This window comes from Euphorbia lathyris, chromosome 3, assembly GCF_963576675.1.
Source record: "Euphorbia lathyris chromosome 3, ddEupLath1.1, whole genome shotgun sequence".
In the NCBI taxonomy this organism is placed as follows: Eukaryota; Viridiplantae; Streptophyta; class Magnoliopsida; order Malpighiales; family Euphorbiaceae; genus Euphorbia; species Euphorbia lathyris.
In genome coordinates this window covers 28,220,219-28,247,216 of record NC_088912.1, presented here as the reverse complement: position 1 = coordinate 28,247,216, position 26,998 = coordinate 28,220,219, and the positions used below count along the sequence as shown (strand labels likewise).

At 33.2% G+C, this 26,998-nt stretch overlaps 2 protein-coding genes across 7 annotated transcripts; both read right to left on the bottom strand.

The window, feature by feature from the left end:
- Window positions 1-4,974: 4,974 nt before the first annotated feature.
- Window positions 4,975-7,818, bottom strand: LOC136223025 (aldehyde dehydrogenase 22A1-like). Of its 6 annotated transcripts, none has more exons than XR_010685791.1 (6): window positions 6,545-7,816; window positions 6,394-6,472; window positions 5,921-6,016; window positions 5,701-5,838; window positions 5,394-5,497; window positions 4,975-5,294 (listed from the first exon to the last, which is right to left on the bottom strand). XR_010685791.1 is itself a non-coding variant. In XM_066010806.1 (6 exons), the coding sequence occupies exons 1-5, from the start codon at window positions 6,748-6,750 to the stop codon at window positions 5,441-5,443; spliced, it is 531 nt and encodes a 176-aa protein (XP_065866878.1). In that variant the 5' UTR covers window positions 6,751-7,816; the 3' UTR covers window positions 4,975-5,294; window positions 5,394-5,440. The 6 variants fall into 6 exon arrangements, 3 of the variants coding, with proteins under 3 accessions (XP_065866878.1, XP_065866877.1, XP_065866876.1); XR_010685790.1 differs by having other exon boundaries at window positions 5,394-5,838; window positions 6,545-7,000; window positions 7,604-7,815; XM_066010806.1 differs by having other exon boundaries at window positions 5,394-5,452.
- Window positions 7,819-25,458: 17,640 nt separating this feature from the next.
- On the bottom strand, window positions 25,459-26,351 carry LOC136223579 (oil body-associated protein 1B-like). The gene is made up of 2 exons (XM_066011665.1): window positions 26,199-26,351; window positions 25,459-26,126 (listed from the first exon to the last, which is right to left on the bottom strand). The coding sequence occupies exons 1-2, from the start codon at window positions 26,315-26,317 to the stop codon at window positions 25,547-25,549; spliced, it is 699 nt and encodes a 232-aa protein (XP_065867737.1). The 5' UTR covers window positions 26,318-26,351; the 3' UTR covers window positions 25,459-25,546.
- Window positions 26,352-26,998: the final 647 nt, after the last annotated feature.

The following is a 26,998-nucleotide window of genomic DNA, read 5'->3' as shown; positions in this document are numbered from 1 at the left end:
CATGATACATAGTAATGGAGATTTAGGAGTATGCCTAACATGCTATAACAAGTAGACAGCTTATTCAAGCAAACATGTATATTCAAATGAACATGCTATAACAAGCATACAACTTATTCCTTACTTATCATCATGCTTCATAAACGAATTGCATTCAGAATCCCTACTTATCATTTCAAATAAAAATGAGCCAGTTGAGTTCATAACATTTTCAGCTTTAAGAGTATGCCTAACATGCTATAACAAGTAGACAACTTATTCAAGTAGACATGTATATTCAAGTGAACATAAACATAAACATCAACAGAACATCAAACATAAACATCAACAGAACATCATACATAAACATGTTTCATACACATACACATACTCAATCACTTTTAGCAGTATAACTCATAGGTGTAAGAGTAGTGCCAATCTCAATGAACATTCAAAGCTTTAGAATATGCCTAATCAGCCACATGCTTAATGATCATTCATACATAAACTCTATGAGTCTTAGCTTCCTAAACAGTTATATCTAACCAATCAGTTTATACCAATCATTTCATCATCACCCAAAACATCATACATATATGTAATCGTTCAGTTCAAACCCACATAACAATATATATACTAAATCCGGCTAGTTTCCTAAATCAATGAGTTTTAGGTTCCAAAACAGTACATCAAACATACACAAGCACTTCTAAAGGCATGACCAATCAGTTCAAACCAACTTAACATTAATATATATTCAGTAAGTTAAAGAAATCTTCCCATATGCTAAAGGCATGAACCGATTGACAATCTCTTCAGTCAGCCTTCACATGTAGCATTCTTACTATCCCTACAACTATTATGTTCAAATAAAAAGAAATCAGAACATCTTCAGCAACCGGCAATGTATTGCCCTAGGTTAAAAAAGATAATGACCCAAGAATTTCAGCGGTGAATCTAACAATGAATACAATAAAATCAGTGTCTAAGCGAGAGATCTAACCCTTTAAATCATAGCTCTAAAAATCAATAGATCCTTATTCCAGCTGCTGAAATGTAATAACCCTATTTTGAACAAATTATATATATATATATATGGGGAGGGATCAAGTGAGAACCCTCCCCTAGGTGAGAACTCGCCTTAGGTGAGAACCACCCAAAACTACGTAGTTTTGAGTAGAGAATTTTAAAAAAATACTACTGCATAGGGGATTTGAACCTGGCACCCCTCAATTGCACTTCACATTGCTTACCACTAAGCCATTTGCTTTCCTTGTGTATATTGTCACGCGCTGTTTAATATACCAGTGCCTTTTAGCTTCTATTGTTTAATATTTGACATATGCACTTATTAATATCGATTAAATATGCAAAGTAATGAATTATTAATAGAAAAAAAATAAATTTGCATAATATGAATTATTAATAAAAAAAATGCATATAATAATGAATTACTAATAAAAAAATCCAAGAATATGCTCTAATTTCTTATTTATTTTATTCCTTTATATTTTTGTAATTTATGTTATATAAGAAAATATATTTTTTAAAACATACGTTAGAACATATATTTTAACTTTTAAAACACGAACTATGAAGTTTAGAACGTACAACATATTTTTTAGAACATACGTTATGTTTTTTTAGAACATGCGTTATGTTTTTTCGAACATGAGTTATAAATTATATTATAGAACAAATGAAAAAACGATCCAGATATCTACTGATTTTTTTAGAACATTATACTTAATTTTTGGAACACAAACTATATATTTTTTAAAACAAACGTTAGAACATATATTTTAACTTTTAAAACACGAACTATGAAGTTTAGAACGTACGACATATTTTTTAGAACATACGTTATGTTTTTTTAGAACATGTGTTATGTTTTTTCGAACATGAGTTATAAATTATATTATAGAACAAATGAAAAAACGATTCAGATATTTACCGATTTTTTTTAGAACATTATACTTAATTTTTGGAACAGAAACTATATATTTTTTTAAAACAAACTTTAGAACATATATGTTAACTTTTAAAACACGAACTATGAAGTTTAGAACGTACGACATATTTTTTAGAACATACGTTATGTTTTTTAGAACATGTGTTATGTTTTTTAGAACATGTGTTATGTTTTTTCGAACATGAGTTATAAATTATATTATAGAACAAAGAAAAAACGATCGAGATATCTACTAATTTTTTGGAACATTATACTTAATTTTTGGAACACAAAATATAAACTTTAGAACATACGTTATGTTTTTTAGAACATACGGTATGTTATTTAGAATATGTATTATAAATTATATTATAGAACAAATGCAAAAATGGTACATATATTTATTATTTTTTTAAAACATTATATTTAATTTTTAGAACACAAATTATAAAGTTTAAAACATATGTAACAATATTTAGAACATCGTCCTTAACATTTTAAAATATAAATTACAAAAATATAGAGGAATTAAATAAATAAGAAATTAGAGTATGTTCTTGGATTTTTTTTCTATTAATAATTCATTATTATGCACATTTCTTTTTTTTCTATTAATAATTTATTATTATGCATATTTAATCGATATTAATAAGTGCATGCATCAAATATTAAACAATAGAAGCTAAAAGGAACTGGTATATTAAACAGCGCGTGACAATATACACAAGGAAGGCAATTGGCTCAGTGGTAAGCAGTGTGAAGTGTAGTTGAGAAGTGCTAGGTTCAAATCCCCCCTTATGTAGCAGCGTTTTTTTAAATTTTTTTACCCAAAACTACGTAGTTTTGGGTGGTTCTCACCTAGGAAAGGGTTCTCACAAGAGCCCTCTCCTATATATATATATATATATAGTTTAATCTTTTTACTTTATTAAAAATATTAAATTATTTATTTTGCAGTTAAGGGTTTTAGTTTTACCAAATAAACCCTTGCAAAAAAAAAACAAAGTTATTCCCATCCTTAAAAGAAAAAAAAAGGTTTGTTCTCTTAGCTGTCTCAAACAGCCGCCGACTGGTTTTCTTCAAGTTCTTCAAGACTGCATTATCAAACTTTTGTGTCCCTTCTAAAATTAAATTGGAAACCATCAACCTTTTAAAATATTTTCTTCTCTTAAGGCTGTTCAAATACTGTCAGGTAAGCTTCTCTCTCTTTTCATTTTTTTTAAACTTGTTCCTGTGAATGGTTTCTTTCTAAATGTGAAGCTGTTTTCGATTTTTTTTATGGTTTTGGGTTTAATTGATTACTAAAGGTTTATTGCTTGCTCCCCTAAAATGTTAATTGTCCCCGTTAGTTTAAATATGATTAAGTTTAGTTTACTCATTCTCCATTTTTATTGAACCGATAGGAAATTCTGATATTCATCCCGTTGATTGAGAGATGAGCTATTTGGTTCTTGCCTCTGTTAAGTTCCAGGTGACTGGTAATTATAGTACATGACTCTATTGATTTGAAATATTGGACTGAAAAACTTTTATCGAAAATTGACATTTAACTGTATATTTTCTTTCATAAAAGCATGTATTTTGAACCTTAGGTTTACTAAATATCCTTAGTATTAGAGCGTGTATTCTGGGAACAGGCCTTTATAGTCGATTTGTTTTATTATCAGTTTCAAAGAAGTTATTAAAATTGATTTGATATGATCAGTACTTTCTGATACGCTTCATCGCAGTTATTACTTTTATTTTGGAAATCTGATCATTTGTTCAATCAGTTATGACTTTCTGAATTATATATGTATACTATATGTTTTCAAACTGGTACAAGTGCTCGGTATATCTGTATCCGTTATCTGGCCTCTCACCGATCTTCATAACATTAGGTCTTTGCATTTGTCTTTGAGTCAGGTTGTCAGTTGTCTGTTTGTCGTCAGTTGTGTCAGCATTAGAATCATGCATAAGATCGGTGAAGGCGATTATCTGTTATCTGTATCTGTTATTGGTAGCGCTTACCATTTATCTGACCCTGGTGGTGTGCAGTATCACCACTCTGTTACACTGTACCATGTGTTTTGAAGCTTTTGCCTTATATTCTGATTATTCTATTATTCGATATTTTGAAAGGCTTCAGTATTGTGTTTGACAATTGATTACCAATATTTGAATTGATTATCTGATATTAACCCTTTAGTTTAACTGATTTTGAAATATTATATTTGTCATAATTTAAGAGTATCAGCCTGCCTGCCTGTTCCCTTTCTGTTGTGTGCTATAGCTACTGCTCACTGAGGTTTTCACTCGTATAGACGAAAATCTCATACCACGTTGAATATTTCTTTTTCAGATTAAGGTCCATGTTCGTGAGGTAACCCTTGGATTGTTGTTGAAGGAGACTGCTTAAGGATTTAGCTTTATTTTATCTGTTAGAGAATTTTGATTATTGAGGTTTAGACACTTTTAATTCTTTTAAAGTTTATTGATGTAATTGAGACGAGTTGATATTCTGTTAGAAAATTTTAGAATTTCTATTAGTCAGAATCAAGGCTAGCATAGATTAAAGTTAATTTAATTTATGCGCCGGTCATGGCCTGGGTTGGGTCGTGACATGAAATCGACATACACAAAAGTAAATCGGATGAGGAAAAGAGAGAGTAAGGCACTAGTACAGAAATCTTCACTTGTGTCGCACTTTTTCAGGTTGGTGTGTCGCACTTTTATGCGACACAACAGGGTTGCGACGCAAGAAGTTTGCATCGCTCTTGAGAGCGACACAAGATACGTATCTATTGTGTCGCACTTCTCATGCGCGCGATACAATAGAGCGCTAACTCTTGTAACGCGCTTTTAGAATGCGCGACACAACATATGATCATTCTTGTGACGCGCTCCAAAGATGCGCGACACAAGCTCCCCGTTTATTCTGGTACATTTTGTGTCGCTCCTTCCTCACGCGCGACACAAAATATTGATATTTTGAAAAAAAAAAATTTAGAAAACTTTCCAGCATAGCATAAAATCTTTTAATTTATAGAACCTACACATAAAACTAGTACCACATTGCATATACATAAATATTCAAAATATAATCACAACTTGTCATATTCAAGTTTTAGCCAAAAAACCTAGGAAGCTATGAATAAACAATAACAACTTCCACAAAAACACTTAAACAAATATCTACCTACTTGTCATATTCAAGTTTGTAGCCAAATATACTAGGAAGATAAACAAACACTAACAACTTCCACAAAAAGACTAATGCAAATATCTAGAGACTTGTGATTTCGACTCCAAAATAATCGGCCCAAATATCTCAAACATCATTAATCTCCTCCTCGGAATATGCCATTGATTTTGTTGCAAAATCCTTCAAAGAAAGTAAACATAAAATATCAATGTATTATAGTAGCAAATTAACTTAGGGAAAAACACGAAGGACTAGAATGAAAAAAATTGCAACTCTTACCTTCTTATTCAGAAGCCGACCAAAGTTCATCAGCATCTTCTATTATTTCATTGCTCTTGCTAAATTTACAAGTTATAATGTCATTTTAGTGTTGGACTTGACAACTGGCAATACATATCATGGATTCATGTCCCCATGAAGGCACAGACATATACAGCTAAGTGTCAATCAATATAGGAAATCGGTCCTTGTTTTATGTGCAAAAAGGAACATGGACATAAGAGTCAAAAGATCGTTAAGTAAAACTATAGAGACAATGTTGAATTCATCAGAAGGGTTCCGAACATAAAAAATAACAAGCACTTACAGCTGAAATAGATTTTACAATCTTGGTAATTTCACTGACAAAAGAAGAATGTACGTCTTTATGAACATAAAATCTCTCAGCTCTAGCACAGTTCTGCCCACTTGATTGAAGAGCAGCCCTCACAGCAATTTGTGCGACCTACATGGGGTAGAACAATGAGTGGGTCCAAAAGAAACATTCGAGTCAACATGAAGACAGAGCAAGCACAACCAGTTCATACTTGAGGCACGTCCACATCTTCACACACAATGAATGCATCTTTTCCACCAAGCTCAAGTGTAACAGGTACAAGTGTGTTGGCAGCATTTCTCATTATCTACGATAAGTTAAAAACTTCATCCAGTGAGCAATGTAGAAACTTAAGCATAAGATGGCTACAACAATTGCAAGAAAGAATAGTATACAAGGGCTTTAAGGAGAACTATTTCCATCACATTCAAAACATGTACAGTTCCCTGCTGATTATCACTTTTGAGCAGATATCCACACTACCAATTGAAAAATGCTTTAAAGAACAAGGAATTAAGGAAAAGAGTTATCTGGCATCTACTGGGAAAAAATATTACTGGCATCTGACAGTGTCTTAATTTTATTCCAACTTCTTGAAATAGAAGAAATTAACTAGATAAATGACAATGCTGCTCAAAAAGCATGTAAAAAATGGACATGCAAATCTAGTAAGGAAATTCATACCACTTTACCCACACCAGGTGATCCAACAAATATGATTTTATCAGCTGAAGAGACAAGTGCTTCTCCCGTTTCAGCAAATCTGTTGGAAACATTGGTTTTAGCTCATTAGATAAATATGAACATTTTTAGCGCAATGTCTGAAACAACATACCCTGTTATTATGTCAACCAGATTTTCTGGAGCTCCTACTGCAGCAAGTGCAGCTTGGATTATTCGAAAGTAGAAACATCCTGACCAACTTGGATACAGATCGCCAGAAAAAGATTGAGAGAGCGAGAGAAAGGCCCTCAAAATCATAGAAAAGACATGTGCACATACATCTAATCTAACCATGGTAACATGGATACATAATGGCATATATTAACCTCCTAGATACTGAAATCTGACAAACAGCTAACTCTACTAATATATGCTTATGCACCTTCATCCGTTGTACATAAATTACAAGGTATGAAATTTAAATAAATACAGAAGGCAATACCTTGATCACAATACTGTTTCCTGAAAAGACCGCTGCTAGCATTGGATTAAAAATATTGTGGAAAGGATAGTTCCAAGACACTACGACACCAATGACACCAAGAGGATGAAACTCCACTCTGGATTTCTTGTGAAGCATAAAATATCCAAAACTAATTTCAAATATAGATTTTTCAAATTGCTAACTTCAAAAACACAAAACTAACAAGTTCAAAGAGATTTATATGTGAAATTAATTTATAATGAAATATGCACTGTATTTTTAAATGGATAAATAGGCTACTAATTTGGCCAGTATTATAATTTCCTCCCTTAGAAAATGGGAAGGTAAAGTTTTTGCAAAGGTTAAGAAGAGAAAATTGAGCAAATAGAGCTGATTGGCTTTATTGAAATGTCAGAGATCTTTGTTATTCGACATTATCTCTGTTATTCTACATTTTTACAGTCTATTCTATAACTGGGCTATAAGAAGATTGACTGATTAACTCAAAGCCTAGTAAAACTATCCAAATTTCTTCTTGAAAATTTCATCTGCAAATCGAGGCATCAAATTAAGGAATTGCAAGAAACTATCGCATAGCTCAAATCAAGGAAAGAAAAGCAACAGAAAACATCAATTATCACCCACAAAGTTAACATAAATTATTATCCTAACAATAACCATAGCATTATCATGGAGAGAAAGAATCAAAGAGTAGATGGTAAGTAATATTGGGGAAAATAACAAAACCTATCTTGTGCAGAAGAGGTGGAGACGGCGGTGGAGAAGCCACTCCTTGTTTCCGGCGCCTTGAGAAGCGGAATGACCGGCGGTGTGCGAGGTGGCGGTGCAAGGTGGAGATGGCAGTGTGCAAGGTGGAGCTGGGCGGCTATGGAGTTGACGGGGTGGAGAAAAGAAAACCTAGAAATAAGGAAGCAGAGAAAGCATACGATAAGATTTTATTAATTAGGTAAAATCTTATATTTAAACGTTTTATATTTATTATAATTAGTAAATGATTGACAAGAAATACAATGGTTCCGATGGTTAAGACATTAGATAAGTTTAGACAGGTTAGAGGTTTGAACCTCTGTATTTACATTTTAGTTCGTTTTATTTTTAATTAATTTATTGGGATAACTTTTCAATCAGTGATTGATAAGAAATACAAATGGCTCAAATGGTTAAGATATTAGCTCATGTTATTTTTAATTAATTTATTGGGATAACTTTTCAATCAGTGAGTGATTGATAAGAAATATAAATGGCTCAAATGGTTAAGATATTAGCTCATGTTTCTACAAGTTAGAGGTTCGAGCCTCTATATTTACATATTAATTCATTTTATTTTTAATTAATTTATATGGGATAAGTTTTTAAGTTTATATATATATATACATGATATTTAATTTTCATTATTTTTGTAATTTTTTAGTTTTTTAAGATATATGTAGAAACTAAGAAAAAAAAATATGAAGAGAAAATATTTATATTCAAATAGTAGTTCGTATTAGTTGTGTCGCACTTTATAAAGGAGCGACACAAAGATAACACACTACTTGTATCGCTTTTGTAAAAACGCGTCACAAAGATCAAACATTTCTTGTGTCGCTTCAGTAAAAGCGCATCACAAGCTTACTCTTGTGTCGCACTGAAAGACAGGCGATACAAGAAGTAACTCATTTGTGACGCACGCTCTTCAAGCGTGACACAAGTGATGACACAGAATACTTAGTTGTATCGCGTTTAAAGAACCTCTGTATTTACATTTTAGTTCGTTTTATTTTTAATTAATTTATTGGGATAACTTTCCAATCAGTGAGTGGTTGACAAGAAATACAAATGGCTCAAATGGTTAAGATATTAGCTCATGTTTCTACAGGTTAGAGGTTCGAGCCTTTATGTTTACATTTTAGTTCATTTTATTTTTAATTAATTTATATGGGATAAGTTTTTAAGTTTATATATATATATACATGATATTTAATTTTCATTATTTTTGTAATTTTTTAGTTTTTTAAGATATATGTAGAAACTAAGAAAAAAAAATATGAAGAGAAAATATTTATATTCAAATAGTAGTTCGTATTAGTTGTGTCGCACTTTATAAAGGAGCGACACAAAGATAACACACTACTTGTGTCGCTTTTGTAAAAACGCGTCACAAAGATCAAACATTTCTTGTGTCGCTTCAGTAAAAGCGCATCACAAGCTTACTCTTGTGTCGCACTGAAAGACAGGCGATACAAGAAGTAACTCATTTGTGACGCACGCTCTTCAAGCGTGACACAAGTGATGACACAGAATACTTAGTTGTGTCGCGTTTAAAGAACGTGCGACACTAGTTTCTCTGTTGTGTCGCATTCTCTTCAGGCGCGACACAAGAGGTGCGACACAAGTGAGCATTTCTGTACTAGTGAGGAACAATGAATATCAATAGATACTTACCAGTACCGTGTTTATAGCTCACCCAGTGATTGCATGTTCAAATCAGCAATGGCGATAGAGAGGGATGAGAGGGATGAAGCTCTTGCGTAACCTAAACTGGGGTTTGGGATTAGAGAGAGGGTTTATATATCAGCTGATATTTCAGTCAAAACAAGTGCGCCTAAAATTTGGGGATTAACCGCATAAGTGAAATTTCATTTGCCGCTTTTTTGTTTTCGACAAACAATGACATTCATTTATTAGAAGTGTCATCTGTTGAGTAAGTGAAATTTAACGAAAACGCGCGTTTTCTTTGGATGACAGGATTATGTAATCGTAATGTCATCTGAGAATCGAGCGCATTTTTTATTTCGCTTTCAGATGACATACAGTTAAAATACTGTCACGAAAAATATTCAGACGACATGAAAACAAATGTCTGTCATGTATCTTGTGTCATGTGAAAGGGAAAATGGCATAGTGACCTACAACATTATCATGCACAACATCTATATTCCCGGCACGCACATGCGCGGGACCAACAACATCATTCACATGCATGTCATTCCTATGCCTATCATTCAAAACATCATCATTCATCCTAATCTCCATATTTCTAGCAATCATAGGGATATCATAGTCATCAAATAAATCCCCATCACTATCCACATTTCTAATGACTACGAGATTGTTTCGTCTTACCTCTTGAACCCTAGGGCCCATTGGTAGTTGTGGTGCATGATTCCTCCTAGGAGGTGGAGTGGGTTGTCGCTCAAGTTGAAGTCGGGGGTGCTCTTCTTGCCGCCGGTGAGGTTCTCCGGTTAGTAGAGCTTGAGTGTTGCGGTGTCCGATCTTTAGTTCTTCAAGGGCAAGAAAAATCTCTCGGGTACTCGTGTCATACCTTTCCTCGAACGTTCTTAGACACTCCGTTAGATGCTTCACGTTGCCTTCTAACGCCTCAACTCTTTGTTCCGTGGATCCGGTGGCTTCGTTTGTGAGACGTGGTTGAACCATTTCCGAGAAGAAGTCTCCGAGAAGGAAAACGACTCGGCTCTGATACCAACTGATGTAGATTGAAATCGACTGGAGGTTTTAATCGTAAATCAACAAAGAGTGCAATCTTCTCTAGCTCAAACTAGAAGGTTGAGTAAACCCAAGGATTGAAAATCCAAGCTCCAATGGAGGCTCTTTAGTTTTAATTCATCAAAATGTTCTTAAACATTAAAAAGAAGAGAGTTTAAATACTCTCCCAAATAAGAAGAAAAAAAGACTAAAAGTCCATGAATAGGGTTTTTGGCAAAACATATGTATAAGGGTAGAATAGGAAAGGAAAGAGTCCATGGTAGTTTAGTAATAAGGGGTTGATGGAAAAATAGTAAATAAACACCAATAGTAATGGTCCCATATTGGTAAGAACTTGGAAGAGAAGCATCCTTCCAGCAGAGTACGCCCTGTGCCCCAGGTTCCACGCCCCGCGTACTTGACTTACTGCTCCTGGGAGACTTGCAAAGGTGGAGATACACGTGACGCCCATAAGTATCACGCCCCGCGTCCTTGACCTTCTGGACCTAGAGACTCGAAGTGGTGGGAGGTACGCGTGGCGTCCATGGTGGTACGCCCCGCATGGTTAACCTCCTAGGTTTTCTTCGCTCTGTCTATTGCCTCTACTCTACGCTCCGCGCACTTGATGCACTACTAGAAATTTGCTTTTTGGCAACAGGGTAAGCTTTTGCGAAAAATATGTTTAGCAACAAAATTGCTTATTTGGTAACAACCTGCGTCTATGGTGTCAGGTTTCGTTACTAAAGGTATATGCAACAACTTTCCGTTGTTGCAAAAGTTAATTATTTTGCAACAACTTTCCGTTGTTGCAAAAGATAATTATTTTGCAACAACTATAGTTGTTGCAAAAGATTTGTCGTTGCTAAATTTTCAAAAATATACAAAGAATGAAATTCATCTTCTGCAACAACATATTTGTTGCTATATATGTTGATATTTAGTAACAACAGTGGCGTGGCTATATATGTTGATGTTTTGCAACAACGTTTATGTGGCCATATATCTTGCTGTTTGGCAACAATATTTATTGTTACTATATATCTTCCTATTTCGCAACAACCACTGTTGTTGCAAAAGATTGCTAAATTTTCGAAAATGCAGCGAGAATGAAATTCAACTTCAGAAACAACATCTATGTTGCTATATATGTTGATATTTCGTAACAACGGTGGCGTGGCTATATATGTTGATGTTTTGCAACAACATTTATGTGGCCATATATCTTGTTGTTTGACAACAGCATTTAATGTTACTATATATCTTCCTATTTCGCAACAATATTTTCATTGTTAATGTCAATGTTCCCAACAAATTTTTTGTTGTCAAAATAATTGTTTCTGCAACAATAAAAATTGTTTCCATTTATAATTATATTTAATTTATAAATAAATTTTAATTACGAATTTGAAATTCTGTCTAATAAAATAGATTTAATTATTAATCTAACACAAGTATTAAATAGAAAGCTACTTATAGTAGCCATAATTAATTTCTAAAGCAATATTCACGATTTACATATGCATAGCCCATCATTCTTAACTACATCAAAACTAATTTAATGTATCATCTTCACATAGTAAAAAAAAATTATAAAGATGACAAAAAGATATTTGACAAAATTATAGCTATACATTAGCTATACAAAAATTGGCTATATTTCAAAACTACCCATTCCTTTCTTATGCTTTGACTTCTCAATCCTGATCAATATCATCATAATCATTAGCATCAAAGTTTGACCTGAGTTGTGAAAAGAAAATAAAAGGTAAAGAGTAAGCCATATATGAATTAATATAATTGAAACTTAACTGGATAAACTGAAATAACACAAGAAGAAATAAACTGATTCTACTATTATTTGGAAGAATATTAAAAATAATTTAAAAACAAATGAGAAGCTAGTAACATATATGCAATAAGAAAACAAATCTAAAAAGTGTAATCACAAAGGAAAAAATGAAAAGCTACCACACTTCTCTGTGTCATACTTAAGTAGTATTTTTTGCCTAGGTCTCTTAACTGTTCAATCTCTTAAATCTAAAGCCAATGAAAATAAAATCATCAATTATACCATGCTTGTGTTTGCATTTCAAATCAAAGAAAGTTATCAAGCAATTTGTCCACAAAGATACTTAACTGTTTAACATATAGGAGAAGTTAAAGCTAATGAAAATATAACCATCAGCTACAGCACACTTCTAATGCACCTGACATTACCTAACAACACATACAAGTGGCCTTATAATTCATAAAAAATAAAAATCTTTCCATCACAAATCATTCCAACCCACAAGAAACAATACTCATCCACTTGCATTTCAAGAAACATTTGCATTTCAAGAAACATCTAATTGGAGATAAGAAGCATTTGAATAGAGATAGAGATCAGTTCTAGAATCACTAAGACATCCAACAAATAAAGGCAATAAAGCAAAAAAATAGAGCCTAAAGACAAGAACATCCGCAACTCAATATTAGTCTCATATTTTTTAGGTCTAAACCTAGTCATAGTTTATAATGATATTTTTTTTAAAAATAAGTTAGATACTGGTTCGGAACTAATAAAATTATTGGTTTCATAGTATTACCTTTTTGCATAATAGAACAGTAACTAATTGTGCAAATAAAAAGTATTTGAAGTTTTGCTTTATACCTAGATTGACTTTGTATCATCTGCATAAGCCGTTTCTCCATATCTGCCATAATGGATGTTTGTTCTGCTTTATGACGCCTCTCCATATCTGCAATAATAGATGCTTGTTCTGCTTTATATTCATCCATTGCCTTCTTATTTGCTTCTAGCTCACTTTGTAGATGGGTAATCTGATCTTGTTGTTTACGCAAGTTTTGTTGTTGTTCTTGCTGTAATCTTGCTTTAGCGGAACCTCCATAAGCACTTCCTTTGCCTCTAGTGTATCCAGATTTTGGGCCAAGAACATGAAGCAACATTTCTTCTTGTGTCTGAGGACGAGTTTGATCCCCTTCTGATTCTTTGTCCTTGTCTTGCACAAGTTGATGGAGTTGTTCCTACAAAAAAAGTATATGCTTAAGATTATATTGTACTTCCTTATGATACATTAAGAAAGTTCATGAGAAAAATTTACTTACATGTATTTTCTTAGAGCGGTTGTCATTAACCCACTGTAGTACTCTTTGACTATTTGTTCGTGTATGTTCAGCCAACCACACGACATCCGCAGAAGGAAGTACACCATTATTTTCTTTAGTCTAAATCCATCACAATCTTGAATTAGTAAAATTTTATTTATGAAAAACTGTATATTTTACTAACTACGCTATGACATCTTACCAATATATGCTCAACCTCGGGAAAAGACAAGTTCCCTGTGGTATGCTTATACCACTTCTCTGATTTTCGATTCTTGCTATTTCTTTCACTTCGTTGCTGCATTTGTAGAGTAAGAAATGGTCAATAAGCTATTAGTTCTTTATCTAAATGACCTTTCAAGTTTAGCAACCCTTCTGATCTAATTTAAAATATTTCCTCAAGAAGATCATATGATACTATTATTTATATAGATTATTTTCGTTATATTGTTATCGAAAGCGTACCTTGAACTTCTCTGAATTAAAAGTGGCACAACAAGCTCTCCAATTAGCAGGTGAAAAATCAGAAGGAGGACAATTTAGGCGCTCCTCATATGTATCACCACATTCTTTGTAATAAGCATGCAAGCGAGACTTCCAGAATCGGTACAAACGTTGCATTGCATCGGTTGCAAAAGCTTGAAGTCGAAAGAGTTGTGTACTTGAATCTTTAATGTCAAACTTGTTCTGGTTATTTTAAGGAAGTTAAACCATTTGATTAAGAAAAATCTTGGAAAATCTAAAATGTTAATGTTTTAAGTTGGATTAATATATAAAATATACCTTTACTTGCAACCACATTGCTGGGCCATATTTAGCAAAGACTTCAGGCCAATCTCTAGCATCCATTACACCAGTTGTCCTCACAACATAACCACAAAAATTGACCATGTCTCTGGCATTTTCCCCCTCAGCTTGGAGAACGAAGTCCGGTATCTCAATGTCAAGCTTACATTGACCAACCAAAATCTTCTTTTCAAGTGCTAAGCTTCTATACTTACCCTTCTGGCCCCTTTTCCTTTTTTCACTCGTAGCAGAGGCTATAATTATACCAGTATAAGAATGATTTGAAGCAAGCTACAAACTATTTTTAAAAAATAAAAGAAAAAATAAACAGATGATATTTTACTCACATTGACTACTATTAAGATCATTTTGTTGGGTTCCATCTCTTGTTGGCCTATTTTCATGAATATACTTCGTTCTGACCTTTCGAGGTGGATTTTCTTCTATGACATCATCTTCATTATGAGTTGGATCTGCTGCTTCATGAGCAGTTAGAACTGATTGAAGTCTACTAGCAAGCTTGTTTGTATATTTTCGTTTATTTCCCCCTTATGTACCATTAAATAAATAGGTTAGCAAACATGAAGTGATACATATTATAACATTGCCACCCCCAAAATCAGTATGGAACATAATACATGTGTAAAGAGGCATATATTGGTGCAATAAATTAACAGCAGTACATGCAAAATAATGTCTACCATTAATCCATTACCATAACTAATACTATGTTCTATTTCTTCCACACATGCTAATTTCTAGTTTCACTAAAAATGCTTTCTAGTTATATCGATCTCTTATATATTGACTATTTCCATTAATAACTTAAAATTAGAAACCCAATAATCAGTTCAATAAAAAACTTGAAACTTGGCAGTGAGTTTTCAAATAGGAGTTACAAATATTTATATGAACCATATCATCTTCCTATGCAATCATGTATAATGACACCTAGGCCACTAAGTTTAGTTGGACATATCACATGTAAATACTATAAAGACACCTAGCCCACTAAGTTTAGTTGAACATGTCACATGCAAATTTATGTGATGACACCTAGCCCACTAAGTTTAGTTGGACATGTTACAATAAGAGGCATGCCACACCTAACCATCCACTTGGATGACATATATCACATTTATATGCTGTTATGAATTTGGTTGTTTTATTTAATTTATTGTGATAATAATTAGAAATTAAAACCATTAGACATTTCAATTGGAAAGTTAAAATTTGTTATGAATGTGCTTGTTTCATCTAATTTATTCATTTATTACCATATAAGCATATAGTAATTATAATTTAAATTTTTATTTTCTTTCCCCAAGTATGCATAGACAATATATAAGACATTTTACCTGAATCATTTATTGGTGGCACTAGATCATCATATGCATTTTCTTCATATGCAGGACTGTGAGTATTAGAACTAGCATCCATATCAACATCACCTTCCCCAATGGGATTACATGTTACCTGAGCTGAATCAATATTGTTGATAGGGTTTATAACATTTCTTGTTCCACCTCTAATGGGATCCTGTGCTATCTGAGGTGAACCATTATTGATAGAATTTGCAAGATTTCTTATTCCACCTCCAATGGGATTCCTTATTGTCTGAGGTAATTTTTTTGGGATAGATTTTGCAAGATTTCTTGTTCCACCTCCAATGGGATTCTTTATTAGAACATGTTAGTGTGCCTTATAATTACCAATCAATTCATTATTAGAACATGTTAGTGTGCCTTATAATTACTTACCACAAGAATAAATAAAATAGAGTTACCAACATATCTTATGAGGAATATGTTTGGAATAAGGAAAACTATAAAAAGAAAAAGATGTGAATATTAAATCAAAATCACCCCACAAAATCACAATAGAGACACTTTAGTTCAAATAGCCCTTTAGAACTAAATTACTTAAAAAACTTGAGATCACAAAAAGAAATACATGAGCAACATGAAATACAAACTTTATACTATAACATCATCATCAACAATAAAACAATCAGAATCATTACTTTTCTTTTTTTTCTTCTTCTGCTTTTGTTGTTTGATATTCTCCAATTCTTTGCTAACCCATTTGACAACATCAGCTCCTCTTTCCACTGTAAAATGATTTGTAGCCAAACAAATATTATCTAGATGCCCTGATTGTGTTGACATTGGATTGAAACCCCTATAATTTTCTTGTTGCATTGCTTCAACATCAGTTTGATCTACCACATTTTCATCAATGTTAATTTCAGGTATCTTATATAAGTCTCGAGGCTCTGTCTTTATCACAACCAGCCAGTTGGTGTCTCTTGGTTTAGGCACATAGAACACTTGTTCCACTTGTGACTCTAATACAAATGGCTCATATGTAGCTAAAGATGATTTTGTATATACACTAGTTATTCCGTATTCATCCACTTTATACCCTCTGCCCCGATGTTGAACATCATACCAATCACACTTAAAAACAAACACATGATGTCCACCAGGATATTGTAGCTCAAAAACATCTGTAAGGACACCATAATACTCTTTATCTAACTCATCATCCCCTCGAACCATGACACCACTGTTCTGAGTTTTTCTACTTTCTTGTCGATCAAGGGTGTGAAACCTAAACCCATTCACAATATATCCACTATAACGCCTAACACTGCGTAAAGGACCACAAACTAAATAATATAAGTCTTCATTAACTGATCCTTCTTTATACATAAGCTCCACCTATGCATATCAAACATGATCAAAACATTATTATAGACAAAAAACAATAAAATTCATAGAAATCGGATAACTAAGTAAATGACATACACGATCGCGAACCCATTCTGAAAATTCAGCTTTATGCCTCCTTTCTACATTCCTAACGGATGGATTTTCAGTAGCAAGTATCTCTTTGTGCTCCCTAATATTTCAGTCCATATGAAATAATTAAGAAATAAAATATTGTCTAATAAATTAATTGCTCCTAGCAGAGAATTAAGTAGAACTTACTTAACAAGTTCTATGAGCTCATCACAATTATGGAGGGAATACAAGTGAACTTGTTCAAATTCCTCCGAGCTGAGATGATAAGGAGTAGGCTTCCCTAAAGCACGACCATTCGGACTAAAATTGGCCAACTTACTTATACTAGATACCTCATTATCACCATCATCATTTCGAGATTGACGATTAAACTTAGTGGTCATATCATCCATATACCTAGAACAAAAAGTCAGACATTCATCGGCCAAGTAACCCCTTGCAATTGAACCTTCAGGGTATGTTTTGTTGCGAACATAACCTTTCAAAGTACGCAAGTACCTAATGTATAAAAGCTTATAGTTAGGAAATGAAACAAAAGTAAGTACTAATTGAATATAGCAGCAAAAGATTAATGTAGGCATTTTGCATACCTCTCTATAGGATACATCCAACGGTATCTTACAGGACCTGCAATCTTCGCTTCTGCTGCTAAATGAATAACTAAGTGTAACATGACAGTGAAGAAGGATGGTGGAAAAATCATTTCCAGTTTGCATAATGTGTAAGGAATTTGCTCTTCAAGAGCATCAAGATCCTTCATGGTCAAGTTCTTTGAGCACAAGTTTCGGAAGAATGAGCTTAATTCAATCAACGGATCACTAACACTTTTTGGAAGGAGCCCATGAACAGCAATTGGAAGAAGTTGTTCCATGAATACATGGTGGTCATGGCTTTTCATGCATGACATCTTTCGACCATTATCTTTTACACAACGAGAGATGTTGAAACAATACCCATCAGGAGTTTTTAAATTTTGAAACACCTCACAAAATGCAGCTTTCTCATCACCTCTCAATGTATAACATGTCGTAGGTATACGCACTTTATCTTTATCAACAATTGGATGGAGATCTTGCCTTATATCCATTTTTACTAAATCCAATCGAGATTTTAAGTTATCCTTAGTCTTACCTTTTATATTCATCAATGTCCCTATGATGTTCTCAGAAACGTTCTTTTCTATATGCATAACATCTAGGTTATAAAGCAATTTCAACTTGCTCCAATAAGGCAACTAAAAAAAAATGCTCATTTTTCTCCATCCATACAAACTATTCATCTCATCCCACTTCCTTTTGGTACCGGCCTTGCCAAATGGAACCTGAGTAAATTGGCTACATTGCATCAATATATCATCACCCGACAATGGAAGAGGAGCTGTCCCCTTTTCAACAGTTTTATCAAAGGCTTTTTGTAGTTTTCTCCATCTATGATTCTTTGGTAACCAACGCCTATGCCTTGCATAAGATGTCCTATTTTTAATTGGATGTGATGGAGGTTCACTATGACATGAAGGGCAAGCAAAAGATCCTTTTGTACTCCACCCAGAAAAGTCCGCATAAGCCGGAAAATGACTTATTGTCCATAAAATGCTTGCACGCATGACAAAATTCTGTTTAGTGTATGCATCATATGTTTCAGCACCAACCTCCCATAGCTCTTTCAATTCCTCTATTAAAGGCTGCAAATAGACATCCAAATCCATTCCTGGAAAATTAGGTCCATCAATAAGTAAAGACAAAAAAAGATAAGGAGGTTTCATGCACATCCATGGAGGCAAATTATAAGGAGCAAGAACTACGGGCCAAATACTATGACATGAACCCCCAAAATTATTAAAGGGTTGGAAGCCATCTGTAGCTAACCCAAGTCTTACATTTCTAGGATCATCTGCAAATGATTTGAATTCCTTATCAAATGACTTCCATGAAAATGAATCAGCCGGGTGTCTCATTACATCATCATCGATCCTTTCCTCTTTATGCCAACGCATTTCTTTTGCAGTCTTGGTTGACATAAACAACCTTTGCAATCTAGGTTTTATAGGAAAGTATCGTAGAACCTTATGCGGTACATTTTTTCCCTTTGTCTTCCATCTAGGAGTGTGACATTTTGGACACTCTTGTGCATTAGCATGTTCACGCCAATATATAATACAATCAATCGGACAAGCATTGATTTTAATATAATCAAGACCCAAATCACTAATAATTTTGCGACATGCATCATAAGAATTTGGCAAGTTGCATCCTAGAATCTCATTCTGAAATTTCAACAATTGGGTGAATGAGGTGTCAGTCCAATGGTTTAAACACTTAAGATGCAACAATTTCATAATGTAAACCAACTTGGATACTTTTGATCCATCCACAACCAATGGCGCTTTGTAGTCCCCTATAAGGCGATAGAATCGAGCAGCTTCTTCCGAAGGTTCCTCAACTTCCTCATCATGACCATCAATGTTATCCCTTTGATTGGTTCTAGGCAATTCCATTCCAGCAACACCACATCCAACTTCTAGCATATCAAGCATGTCTTCATCATCAAAATCATTGCCATTAGAAGTACCCTCACTTTCAGAACATAGTTCGATATGTTTCTCACCATGTTTATCCCATAAATTGTAGCTTTGCAAAAATCCATTCTTCAACAAATCAAATCGAACTTCAGTTCTGATTTTATAGTACACATTCGCACAGCTACTACAAGGGCATCTAATCGTAGATTCAATGATGCTCTCAGATTCTTCAGAATTGGTGAATGCAAAATCTAAAAAGTTGTCTACCCCTTTTAGATAATCTTCACCACCTCGATCTTTTAGTTTCATCCATTCTTTATCCATTGAATATTTTCTATTTTCCTTCATCATCAAGTAGAGAAAAAAATTTATATTATTTTAAAACTCTTTAGATTGAAATATAATTACTAACAACAAGTTTTTAAGCTCACTGTTTAGATATAGTGAGCATTGTATTTTGCACCATTATATGTTGTTTTAAGTTTATATGCTTGGTTAGTTTTTGACATTTGATTCCCTATTTTCTTACCGACTTAAATTTGTGTTTACCGTTTTTATTACTGCTTTTCAAAGCAGTAGTATTTTACTAGTTTTCAAACTAGTAACATGTTATTGGTTTGAAAACAACTAGTCTAACCAATTTGAAACTGGTTGGCAACTAGTAACACTAGTGTACTGGTTGTCAAACCACTAACGCGTTGCTTGTTTGAAAATTGATGATATTCTTCAATCAAACTAATATTACTAGTTTTTTTTAACATGAAGTGGTTACAAAAGCAAAGAACATAACAAAATAAAATTGAAATAAATAAACCTTAAACAAAATTAATAGCACAACATACCTAATAAGAGATGGTGAATTAAAACTTTTGCTGGCTATGAAGAAAATAAAGCTTTATCATCATCTTCTTCAACAGAGGCAAACATCTTCCTTATAGCCATCTCTGGTACCAAAAAATGCCAATAGGATTTAGAAAGACAGTGAATAACAAGTTCATTACTTTAACTACTATAAATTAATTATATGTTGCTGATAGGCATGTAAATTATCACTAAGCATCTGAGCTAATTATCTGCCTAAGTGAAAAAAGACGAACTGTTTTAAGTTGTATATGTTTTGGAGTTGGAGGGTTAATAGAGGCGAGGGCTAATGGAAGTTAATGGAGGTAATGGAATGGAGGGAAAATGATGGAAATAGAGGTTATAGAATTTAACATTGTTTGGGAGTTTATGGAATTGAAAGTGTAAATTAGTTAAAAAATTTACATTAGTCTCGTTAACCCCAAATTTGGAGGTTAAGGTTTCGAGGTTAATGAAAGTAAAATATTCAATTAACCTTCATTTATTCTCCAAAAAAAAAAACACTCCCAAACCATTATGAAAAACAAAGTGGAAAAGTATAATTTCACTATGTTGCTACGCAATTGAATTGGAGATTACAATTGTACTACACCAAAAACAAATGGAAAGAAAAGTTCAGCATCCATATAGTGTTAGAATTAAAGCATTAAACTAAAATAATCAAATTAATTGAGCATAATGTTTAGCCTCAGGAACATGTCATTTATATTTTTTAACAAAGGCAAGCCACCAAAATTTTGTTCATTAAACTATACTATAAATATTTGATCCAAAAGTAACTTCACTAGTTTTACATTTTGTCTTATATATATTGCAACATGATTAGTAATAGTGCTTACTTAACAATTGAAGTTAGTAAAACACACAAATAACAGAATTTAATATGAATTTTCTCATCGATTTCATAAGCAATATGAAACAGACACTAATCATTAGTTATTATGAGATAAGGTTCAAAAATACTCCAAAAATTGACAGTTAGAAGTAATTTTACCCGTAACGTCTAAAATGATGCAATTTTACCCTTAAAGTTGGCAACTAGAGAGCAATTTTATCCTTAAGGTTGACAAAATAGATCAATTTTTCAAATTGACTCAAATGTCATCGTAAATGGCCCTTTAAGAGTGTATATGGAATTCGGGTTCGGTTATTCCGCCTCTTGACTCATTGCTTTGTTTGCAGGAGCCTGTCTCTATAGCTTTCTCTGCTCTCAACCTTGCAATGCATTTTCATGCATGGCTGTCATTTTTCATTTTTTTTTGTAGTATAAGTTGCCTCTAACACAAGGTAGGAAAGCATAGTACGAATATGCTGGTTTATGGCATATCTATAGGCTCTTATCAATGAATTCCTGGTATATCGAGCATCTTCTTTAGCTTTTTAGCCGAACCATAGGAATTGTCAATATATGTAGTAATTAAAACAACATGACATTTTGGGTCACATTAATCCCCACCAAATAGCACGTGTCAATGTCAGAATTGGACATATAAACCCACCAACAATATACTGATACATGTCACTTTTTGACTAATTTGATAAAAAAAAATGTCAAATATATAAACTGAATTGATATGTAAAGTTGATTTTGGGTCGAATTCAAACTCAAAGCCAAATTTAAAAGCAAAGTTAACCATCTATCATAGTGACCATATATGATAATGGGTCAATTTGACTGATAAATTCAAAGTAATCTTAAGTTTTAATTATTCATTCGATTTGACAATTTGATTCAAGTTAGCTCCAAATAATGAATTAGATACAAGTCACTCACTTTTTTAGAATAATTTGATAGAAATATAAGGTTGCTGTCTAAATTAATATTTGATGTTAACTTTGAGTAGTCACACTGAAAGCCAAATTTAGGGGCAAAGTTAATATTCTATACTTGTAACAACATTGAACATTGATAAAGAGTAAAAAAAGGATCCAACTATTTAAAAGTTACTTCACCACCATTCATAACTAATCTCCTATGCTGTTAGAGCAATGAATGCATGAAAAATATTAGTAGGACCAGCAAAAGCATTTTTCATTGATGAATATCAATTTTGTTTTTCATAGTCGCTAGATGATCAGTTGCTATTGTGTTTATCAAATTGATCCAATTTATCAACGTTAAGGGTAAAATTATCTTAGATATCAACGTTAGGGACAAAATTGCACCATTTTAGACGTTAGGGGTAAAATTCATCCTAACTGTCAACGTTAGAGGTATTTTTGAACCTTATCCCAGTTATTATTATCCATATTACAAGCCATTATATTGAGCTATGAAACTATGGCCAGAGATCTCATTGAAAGGGTGAAATTTGTACAATGATCAAAAGGACTAAATCAAGGAAATAAATATATTACATACCTGAGCATTTTTCGTCTTCAATTTCTGCAAATCCTCAAGAAGACTTGCAGCAATAAGATTTGAGAAGAGTTTCAACTTAGCATGCTGCTCCCTTCTCTAACAAAATTAGGCGAAAGCTTCAATTTATGCATCATTAAGACAATTTGATTAAAATAGCAACAATACTTCCTCTACATGAACACCACAAGAATAAATAACAGGACAAGTTTAAAAGTAATATTGAGATTATTCAATATGTATGAAGCAAAAATTAGCCAAATCCACAGCAAATCAATTAGCTTTGAACTCATACTCCTATTAATCACCCTTACCAGCCTGCCCATAATGATTTCTATTATTAAATCAACCTAGACAAGATTTGCAACAAGTCTCATAAATACACTTTAGCAAATTTCAGTGAATAGTCTTGAATTTTAGAACATTCACATCTTATCTCTAACAAGAATAACAGGTTCCAGCTTTTTAAAATGTTTAACAAACTGTAAACTAAATATAATAGCTCGGTGACAACCAAATTCGAAGCCTATACAGCACAACTCAAAAAAATAAGTGCATGATAAATATAACATCCAAACTCAATCGATAAAGAAACATGACTTAAGAGATATCAGGCATCGAAATTCCTAGGGCAGGATTCTTAACATGAAATAAGAAAAATATGAACTACAAGCAGGTTTGAGGCGTATTAAACAACTTAAGGCTGAATTTGAAAGAATACTTACAAAAATATATGAATGGAAACTTTAGAACAAAGACCAAGGCGATCTAGGGTTCCGCTTCAGTCATTCCTGTTTGTTGTGAAGTTGAAGAAGCAGAAATTGAAGAAACCGTCAATTTAGAGTTTAATATGTTCCTGAACTTTGTTAAGAAATTTCAAGTTAGTCAATTGAAAAGGCTGAAAACTTGCTTTGCCATACAGAGGAGGTGGTACAGAGGTGGTCACCGTGGCCGTTCGGAGGTGGAAGACCAGGTATCTCAGCGCCAGCGTTGAGAGGTGGTGGCAGATATAGGTCACCGTTGCTGTTCAGAGTTGGAAGATTAGGTATCTCAGCGCCGAAGTTGAGAGGTCGTGGGAGATAGGTCACCGCCAATGTCCAGATGAGCTGGTAATCGAAATAATAGAAGTTTGGATGAGAGTCTATTGTCAAGATTTCCCTTTTACATAATCCCAAGACAACTTTTTTGATTATTATATATTATATTAATCTATTTATTTTTTAAATTAGGTTAATAATACTTTTTTGAAACAAAAGATGTTGAAGCCAAAAAATATAATTTTAATACAACAAGAAGGGGTTGTTGCTGTAAATTAACCCATTTATAATAACAAATAATTTGTTGCAAAAATTGATTAATTTTTTTCATTATAGCGCCAAACGAAAATTTTGGAGGGAGTTCTTGAAGGGAATATTGAGAAAATCTGTGGCAACAAATTTTCAATAACAATATATAAATTCCCGTTACAAAAAATATATATTTTGACCACGATAATATTGTAGCTATAGATTAAATTATTTTTTTTTTAATTTTTTTAATTAGTCTAGATATTTGTTTTAGGTACAAAACATACCGTAGCCAATATTAATATTTTTAACGCAACAACAGATATGTCGTTGCTATAAAATTTTCATCTACAGCAACAACGTAATTGTGTTTCTGTAAATGATATTATTTACAGTAACGATTTATTTTTGTTATTGTACATGATTCCATTTACCGCAACAACGCTTCATTGCCAAACATAATTAGAAAATTAGTCCGTCCTTATCGCGCCAAAATTTTGGAAGGAGTTGGGGAAGAAATTTATAGTAACAGTCTTCGGCAACGACTGTAATGTGCTCATTACCAAAGCTCGTTTTTAGCAACAACAATTCTTATTGTTGCTTAACGTTGTTGCCAAAAACCAATTTTCTTGTAGTGATGGGACGTCCCGCGTCCCTGAACACTCCTTCGAAAACAGGACTTAGCACGCTTCGCGTCTTATTAGGTATACATAGGTATGCTCCGCGTGCTCTGTTGGTTGTCGTTGCTCTCGCCTTCCTTCGATAAATTCTCTCGTGTTCCGTCTCGTAGCTCCAGATTCAGGTTTAGAGGAAAGATGCCCTCATCATTTTTATTTCTCTCTCTTCTCTCTTTAAAAATAAAAATCAAAATACAAAAAAAAAAATGAATATATAAAAAAACAACCAAACGCCCCTTAAACCTTAAATATTTCAAATCTCCACTTCTAAATGTTTCAAATTTCTACTTCTAAATTCTCTTAAATTCGAATAAACACCCCCTTAAACCTTAATAATATAATTCTCCATATTAGAAAATCATATATCTATATTTTAACATATAATATAAACTCATAATTATTATAAAAAAAGTGCTATTTTAATTATTGAACAGAATTACATGCTATTTTTAATTATCGAACAGAACTACCGTACACATGTCCAATATTATAAATTGAGGACTCCCATTCTAAATCCAATGATCAAATTTAATCATCTGGGATTCATCAAATCTGTTTATAGTTATACCTTTTATATCTGAAAATAAAGAAAAGGCATTTTTATGTGCAATGAAATTTTTTTTTTTTTTTTTTTGAAACAATGTGCAATGAAATTTTAGTTAGGAAAGTGCAATATTTACAGAGTCCCAAGTAATTAGCTCGGATAAGTAGAGATAGTAACAAACAAAGCCTTACAATATCATACATATACATATTACAAAGCCAACATATACATATATATAGCACACAATCTCTCTCCATATCAAACAAAGACCCTAGGAACAGTATCCAAAGGCTTACAATTAACCTCTCTAACCACCGTTTTCAACCCCTTCCCAGCCCCATCAGCCATCGGATGAACCCCCAGCTCAGGCCCTTCCATATACTCCCTCTTCTTCCTCTCTTCTTCAAAACACACCCCATACCTCTTCTCCACATCCCGCACAAGCCCCTCATAAAGCTGCCCAGCCCTAGTCACCGACAGCATCAGCTGCGGCAGCCCCAGAGGCAAAGCATCCCCCTTATCCACCTGCCAGAAATGAAAAGTCTTCCCATAAGTTTTAGCCACTTTTTCAAGATCCTGCCTCTGTATAGGCCCAGGGACCCCCGGCATGAAAAGCACCCCACTTTTGACCTCAAACTCATGTGAATGCCATAGCCTTTTTTCCTCATCATCCAATCCCAGAAACAGATTTTCTGAGATTATATACTCGACCCCGATTAGTCTACCGTCGGATTCTGGACTGTCGTATATTAAACACTGCCGCATTTCCTCGTTCTGGTGGCCGCAGTAGTGGTGGGCTTCTATTTGACGGCTTATGTCTGATCCGTAGAAATGGAATCTGCACTGACATAACATTCTGGTGAGTAATTTTTTTATAGAATGAAATTGAATTGAGAGTTTCTTCTCTTACGCGCAGAGGTGCTGGTGGATTTTGTGGATAGGGCCGAAGGGCTGAACGGCGGCAGTTGCGGTTTCGAGGATGTTGATGCTGGCGGGAGTTGTGGCTCCGGGAACCTGAGGCCGATCCATCTTCTTCTGATTTGTAATTTGTGAAAGGAATATTGTAGTGTGTGTTTATATAGAGGAGGAGTTACGAGTTGTCATGCATGCAAAGCATGTAGTCGTGGCAGATTAATGTCATAACGTGGCATGTTGCTAATTACAACCATGTGGTTGTGGCCACCTGCTACCTTCTACCTAATAGACCAACAATGTTATCAAATTCTCCAATTTGCTAGTTGAAACGAGTAGTATATATATCAAATTTGATTTTAATATGTTTTAAGAAGTTTAAATTGTAATTTTAATATATGAAATAGTATAAATTCGATTCTAATATTTATTAAAAGGTATAAAACATTGTTTGACCTTTAGCATATCAAAATTTTATGTATTTATTATCTGATCATATTAGATTATTGATTTATCCAATTAAATAAAATCTTATTTATATTGGATAGAGAATTAATTGTATTGAAATCTGTTAATAACGTGGTAATAGTCATCAATGAAAAAATGACACGTGGTACCCAATAAAAATCTAATTTCCACTTAGATCAAATAATAAGGTACCAACAAAAAAAAAAAACTAATTACTAATTTAGTTCCTCTTCAAATGAAAAATGCAGCTCCTAATATTTTAATTATATTAATATATATATTAATATTCTCTTTTAATATTTTTTATTATAAAAATTAGAAATATTTCTA